At 41.8% G+C, this 7271-nt stretch overlaps 1 protein-coding gene across 5 annotated transcripts in view; it reads right to left on the reverse strand.

Moving 5' to 3' along the window:
* The window catches only part of SENP7 (SUMO specific peptidase 7), a 168639-nt gene extending 162986 nt beyond the window's left edge, over nucleotides 1-5653 (reverse strand). For 3 of the 5 annotated variants that reach the window (XM_032852067.1, XM_032852066.1, XM_032852064.1), the window contains exon 1: nucleotides 5402-5549. In XM_032852067.1, the coding sequence (XP_032707958.1) occupies nucleotides 5402-5441 (40 nt within the window). In that variant the 5' untranslated portion in view covers nucleotides 5442-5549. Of the gene's footprint in view, nucleotides 1-5401 lie in introns of all 5 variants that reach the window. The other 2 variants (XM_032852068.1, XM_032852070.1) reach the window with 2 other exon arrangements.
* Nucleotides 5654-7271: the final 1618 nt, after the last annotated feature.

A 7271-nucleotide genomic window follows, 5' to 3' on the forward strand; every position in this document is an offset into this window, starting at 1 on the left:
GTGCAGCCACATTGGAAAACAGTATGGAGGTTCCTCAAAAAGTTGAAAAAAGAGCTACCCCATGACCCAGCAATTGCACTACTGGGTATTTACCCCAAGGATACAAATGTAGTGATCTGAATGGGCACCTGCACCCCTATGTTTATAGCAACAATGTCCACATTTGGCAAACTATGGAAAGACACCAGATGTCCATCGATAGTTGATGGATAAAGAATATGTGGTACACACACACACACACACACACACAGGAATATTACACAGCCACAAAAAAAATGAAATCTTGGGGCACCTGGGTGGCTCAGTGGGTTAAAGCCTCTGCCTTCAGTTCAGGTCATGACCCCAGGGTCCTGGGATCGAGCCCCACATCGGGCTCTCTGCTCAGCAGGGAGCCTGCTTCCTCCTCTCTCTGACTGCCTCTCTGCCTACTTGTAATCTCTGTCAAATAAATAAATAAAATCTTTAAAAAAGAAAATGAAATCTTGCCATTTGCAATGTGGATGGAACTAGAAGAGTATTATGCTAAGCAAAATAAGTCAGTCAGAGAAAGACAATTATTATATGATCTCGCTGACATGTGGAATTTGAGAAACAAGGCAGAGGATCATGGGAGAAGAGAGGAAAAAATGAAATGGGATGAAACCAGAGAAGGAGACAAACCATAAGAGACTTTCAGTCTCAGGAAACAAACTGAGGGTTATGCAGTGGAAGGCAGGGTGGTGGGATAGGTGGCTGGGTGATGGATCTTAGGGAGGGTATGTAAGCACTATGAATTGTGTAAGACTGGTGAATCACAAACCTGTACCCTTGAAGCAAATAATACATTACAGGTTAATAAAAAATAATTTAAAAAGAAAAAAAGAGGGGTCCCTGGGTGGCTCAGCAGTTAAGTGTCTGCCTTCAGCTCAGGTCATGATCCCAGGGTCCTGAGATCGAGCCCCATATTGGTCTCCTACTCAGCAGGGAGCCTGCTTCTTCCTCTCCCACTCCTCCTGCTTATGTTCCCTCTCTCACTATGTCTCTCTCTGTCAAATAAATACACAAACCTTTAAAAAATAAATAAATAAAAAATAAAAATAAAAAAGAATGTAAAATTCCACCAAAAAACTAAAAGAGTCAACACAGATTTCCAAAGATGTTGCCTGAAGCAATCAGTTGAAAACCTGAAATTCACTTGAACTATCCTGTTTAATTCAGAGATTCATTTGAAAATTGTTATCTATGACTTTATTATACTTTTATTGTTATTAAAAGTTTCTAATGGTCATTCTCCCTTGAGTGACCCACACATTTAATTATTATTTCATTCAACTGTTAGTAGACCAGTCTCTGGTGCCAGATTTTTTAACCTGTGTCCCATTTAGTTTACTGATTTTGATATGCAGTGAACTTGGAAGTAAGGTATTCATGCTCATTGGGGTTACAAATAATTTTAAAATACAGATTCAATATATTCTGAAAAAAGTATGAGAAGCTTCTCATGGGTGAACTTTAGCAATAGATTTTGTAATTTCTCCTGTCAGTGTTCAGAGGTGTTTTGTGCTTAATTCCTGATTCCAAGGCCACATTCCAGAAAAGTAAGGTAAATCAGAGCTTTTGCAATTCTTTTACTTATGACATTTTTCCTTTAATTTTAAAATATTTACCAATTCATGGGAATGCAAGCTTGTGCAACCACTCTGGAAAACAGCATGGAGGCTCCTCAAAAAGTTGAAAATAGAGCTACCCTAGGACCCAGCAATTGCACTACTGGGTATTTACCCTAAAGATAAAAATGTAGTGATCCAAAGGGGCACGTGCACCCCAATGTTTATAGCAGTGATGTCCACAATAGCCAAACTACGGAAAGAACCTAGATGTCCATCAACAGATGAATGGATAAAGAAAATGTGGTAAATATATACAATGGAATACTATGCAGCCATCAAAAGAAATGAAATCTTGCCATTTGCAATGACGTGGATGGAACTAGAGGGTATTATGCTTAGCGAAACAAGTCAATCGGAGAAAGACAACTATCATATGATCTCCCTGATATGAGGAAGTGGAGATGCAACGTGGGGGGTTTGGGGGGTAAGAAAAGAATAAATGAAATAAGATGGAATCGGGAGGGAGACAAACCATAAGAGACTCTTAATCTCACAAAACAAACTGAGGGTTGCCAGGGGGAGGGGGTTAGGGAGAGGGTGATTGGGTTATAGACATTGGGGAGGGTATGTGCTATGGTGAGTGCTGTGAAGTGTGTAAACCTGGCGATTCACAGACCTGTACCCCTGGGGATAATAATATATGTTTATAAAAAAATTTTTTTTAATTATTTTAAAAAATTTACCAATTCATTTAAAAACAATAAACTCATTGCATGCTAGCATGACTAAGGGTTTTTTATGAAAAATAACTATTTTTTAAAAAATACTGAGGAGATGGAGTGCCTGGGTGGCTCAGTTGGTTTAGTGTCTGCCTTCAGCTCAGGTCATGATCTCAGGGTCCTGGGATCCAGCCCCACAACAGGCTTCCTGCTCAGCGGGGAGCCTGCTTCTCCCTCTCCCTCTGTCCCTCCCTCTTACTTGTGCTCTCTCACTCTCCCTCTCTGTCTCTGAAATAAATAAATAAAATCTTAAAACTTAAAAATATATATTAAAAAATAAAAATACTGAGAAGAATGGCATTATTTTACCTACTTGCAAATCTCTTTAATGTCTAGCTTAATAAAAGACAACAGTTTTGGGACACCTGGGTGGCTCAGTCAGTTAAGCATCTACCTTCAGCTCACGTCACGATCCCAGGGTCTTGGGATGGAGTCCAGCATTGGGCTCCTTGCTTAGCAGGGAGCCTGCTTCCCCCCTGCCTGCCACTCTCCCTGTCTGTGCTCGCGCTCTCTCTCTCGCTCTCTCTCTGTCTCCTCGACAAATAAATAAATAAAACCTTTAAAAAAAAAAAAGACAACTGTTTTCCCCATCTGCTTCTGCATTCAATTTGTCATGATATATGTCATGCAGACTCTGGAAAACTCTACTGTACATAAGCGGGAGAATAAGAGGAAAAGGAAAACAACGTCTTAGAATTATGGTAAAAAGTTTTGACTTTACAGACTCAGTAGGGTCTCAGGGAACCCAGAGGCCTCTAGACCACACCTTAACAACCAGTGCCTAAAGCAGACGCAAATGCTGGAAGCCATCCCACTCTTATGGTTATCAGTTACATGAGTCCATAAATTCTTATTTTGTGTGTAGCTTAAACTGGCTGGAACTGGGTTTCTGCTACTTGGAACGAAAAGAGTTCTGAGCAATACACTATATATTAACCCTTCACAGTTCTTCCTTATTCAGAAGAACATTTAGGGAAACCTAGTACAGTCTCACAGAGGAAACTTAAACATGTTTTTTCTTTCTACTACTATCCACCTTCTGCTTCTAACTTAGAAGTCTTCCTGTTTTACTAATCAAATTCCTCTCTTTGGGTGTTATGAAATCCTGATGACCATAAATGTCACTTCCAGTCATGAGGTCAAGTTAGCAACCACTCCTAATGAAATGGCAAATATACGCCCTTAAATGTCACACAGAACACAGAATCCCTTCAAATCAACTGATCATTAGTTTTACTTGATAATTTATGTAAAAATTAAGTATACACTACTTAGTCATTCTTAAAAACTAATATTCATCTCTTAAAACCAGATGAATACAGGAGAACAGCTAGGTAATATTAGATTTGAGAATGGGTTTAAAACAATAGCAATTACTTTTGAGAAAGGACAGTCCCAAAAGGAAAGTCAACAGGGGGAAAAAGTCTCCAGAGGGATAGCTAACATATATATTAACGTCTTTTAAGAAATAACAACTTCGTTTTCAAGTTTTACTTCCCACAACCACTTGCTTCAAATTAACTGTAATAAATAACTCTAAGTGTAACAAGGGAAAGATGTGATTTGCTGAAGGACCAGGTTAATATCTCGCTGTTCCACCCCCCCCAAATGTATTAAACCAAGATGAAATACACTTTTGAAAAAAGACTGTGCAACTTAAACTGAGGAAATCAGCCCATAAAGTTCTATTAGAAAGCACACAAAAGACACCAGATAAACAACGTGCATCTTCCCAACATGTAAATTTTACATTAAGGTCTTAGAGGACAAAAAAAGTATATTAAAACAAACACTGATCCACTGAAGGCCTCTATTTATATATACGTAACACACATACTTTCAAAGGCAAAGAATATCCCTAGAACACACACACCCACACACACATAGGATAACAACGGTTGCTTATGCAAAGGGATTCAGGTTTTTAATTGCTTTTACCAATGTCCCATAAATCCTGTCCACCTCTCCTTTGCAAATAAGGCAGAAAAATGCTTGAGATACACTTCCACAAGGGACTCCTAATAAATTTGGGATTGTTAAGACTGACTCTGCAAACGGTACCGTAAGAAAGGAGAAAATAAAACGAAATAATTGATTCATTGGGTGTTTGTGTACTAGACTTAAAGCTTACTAAAGATAGAGTCCTCCTCCTCTCCTCCTCTGGTTCGTCTACAGGACTTAAAGCGAGGAATTGAGGTACTCTAAGTGGATGAGATCTTTGACAAAAACTTGTTACTGGCAGGAGCTCCACTTCATGTCTAACTCCACTTTTGTGTTTCCGAGATGTAGTACCCCAAGCCGAAGAGAGTCGTTTAAACCGTATAACAATTTCAAAAATAAAAATATGCTGAGAATAAAAACACAATGGAAGCACGGCCTCAAATCCTTTGTTTGACTTTTTAATCACTTCTGAAAGAAGCAGCAAGAGGATGGAAAAGAAAAAGGTTACTAAGAGGGTCTGCTGAGAAGAACGAAACCCCGTTGCTGCAATTATCTGAGGGATGAAGGATCAATTAGCAAGCCCCGCCTTTCCCTCTTTGCAGCCGCTTCTCCCTGCCCCGAGATAAGGCGGTGAGAAAGAGGCAAAGTGGAGAATCGAAGGAAAAGAGAAAAAGTGGGGTCAGGCGCTGTAAGTGAAACTGGTGCATTGGTGGAATTAAAGGAAGGCGTGGCAGGACAGCGGCAAGCTAACCGGGAAGATCCCTGGGCGGATGAGACTCAAGCAAGGCGTTTGCGGGAAGAAGGAAAAACTGGAAGGGGTGCTGGGGTGGAAAGCGGCCAAGGCTTCGATGACAGCTTGGACTTGGTCTTCAACTCACAGGGGCGGGGGCAACCCGGGAGGCTTCCATTGTGCGCACCCCTCCGCTCCTGCTTTCTCCTCCCCTCCCTGCACGAGCCGGAGCCCGAGCCAGAATCCCAGCGGAAGCCCGAGCCCCACAGATCTGGGCCGCAGCACCGGTCGCCGCCTGTGCCTCCCATTTGCCCAAGGTGGAAGAAGAGAATATGCTCAGCCCTCCTCTGACCCTTTCTCACCGGATGAAGATCGACGTCGCCCGGCCTTCCCCTTGTCCATCTTCGCCTCCTCCTGCTGGAGTCGCAGTTGCAGTCGCTGTCACCTCAAGACCCCTCAGGCTGGGGGAGGGAGGGGGAGGGGAGAAGAAAGGGGGAAAAAAAAAAAAAAAAGCCAGGAAAGTACGAACAGCGCTTGCGCAAGAGCCGTCGCCTGCCCTCAGACCGGAAATCAGTCGCCCCTCCCACCTCACCCGGAAATCACTTCCTGGGACTTGTTTTCTCTGCGGCTTGCCACCGCGAGTGCTTATTTAGAGCATTCTCTCTTATTATCTGTGCACGTATGGGAAAGTGAGGCTGTGTGCATGGTTTTAGCCCGAGATCGTCAGAGGCTTTGTTTACTTTGACGTCCGGGTAGACGGAAAATTGAAAGAGGGGAATAGAAATTCCTGTAATTTAGTAGATCTCGCGAGGTCATCCAGTAAATTTAGAATAAAACGTTATTCCTTTAATTAAATTAAAATGTTACCCTTTTTGCAGTATCACTTTACTCACGATCTCTCTGTATACTTGTCCTCAAGGAGCGTCCCCAAGCTCAGTAAAGTCCACTGTTGCCCTAGCTATTGGTTTAACACTTGGAGTAGAAATGTATTTGATCAGCGGAGGAAAAGATGTCATAGTAACAGGATCTCTTTAAATTCAAATTCGTCATTTTTTTTTCTTAATTTATTTGACAGAGAGAGACATAACGAGAGAGGGAACACAAGCTGGAGGAGTGAGACAGTGAGAAGCAGGCTCCCTGCTGAGCAAGGAGCCCGATGTGGGGCTCAATCCCAGCACCCTGGGATTATGACCTGAGCCGAAGGCAGACGCCTAACACCCAGGCGCCCCCAAATTCATTTTTAAGGGCCCAGAAAAAAAGAAAAAAAAAACCCCCAATTTTTTTTAAAATATAAAATGCTGAGGTGACAAAAGTGGATGGGTTTTTTTTTCTTTTTTTTTTAAGATTTTATTTATTTCTTTGACAGAGACAGATCACAAGTAGGCAGAGAGGAAAGCAGAGAGAGGAGGAAGCAGGCTCCCCGCTGAGCAGAGAGCCCGATGTGGGACTCGATCCCAGGACCCTGAGATCACAACCCAAGCCGAAGGCAGAGGCTTTAACCCACTGAGCCACCCAGGAGCCCAAAGTGGATGGGTTTAAACTGGAATTCGTTCAACTTTTATTACAGTACTTCGGGAACTAGCCCAGCCCTCAATGAACTCAGTCTAGTATATTTAGACTGATTTACTTTTTTTTTCAGGTCTTTCAAAGGGCCCATCAGTTTTGAAAACTGTCTTACTTTGTTGGCCACGATGTATATACTTGAGTAATTTATTTTTAAATGTGGACGCTGTAATCACAGTACGTTAAACAAAATTCAGCAGAGCGGTTTAATCAAAGGCAAAGTGATATTGGAATGTTCCAAGCCAGAAGGGATCCTGGGGCTTCATGAGCTTAACATCCCATCCCCTCCCCCCGTTTCATCAAGGCCAAAAAATGGACTTGCTTAACTCACCACTAGAGCCCAGTCTTGTTCTTCTTGAGTCAAAGCCTCTTAAACACTCTGTTCTGTGCTGAGGTGCTTAAGCCTCCAGGTGCAAAAGCCTGTTTGAGCTCAGGCAAGTGTTTCACTGGGAAGGAATAGTTGAAAGGCAGCAATATTTCAGGGCTTGATGAGATTAACATTCACTACAAAGGTTTCATTTAGAGACCCTATTTTATTTCTGTTTAACAAATCAGAACACTGCTTACAGAAGAATATCTCAATTTTAAGTTTCCTTACAAGTCAACTTTTTTTTTTAAGATTTGTCTTATTTTTAACTAATCTCTGTACCCAACGTGGGGCTGGAATTT

Source organism: Lontra canadensis, unplaced genomic scaffold (genome assembly GCF_010015895.1).
Source record: "Lontra canadensis isolate GAN:19392208 unplaced genomic scaffold, GSC_riverotter_1.0 scaffold6, whole genome shotgun sequence".
In the NCBI taxonomy this organism is placed as follows: Eukaryota; Metazoa; Chordata; class Mammalia; order Carnivora; family Mustelidae; genus Lontra; species Lontra canadensis.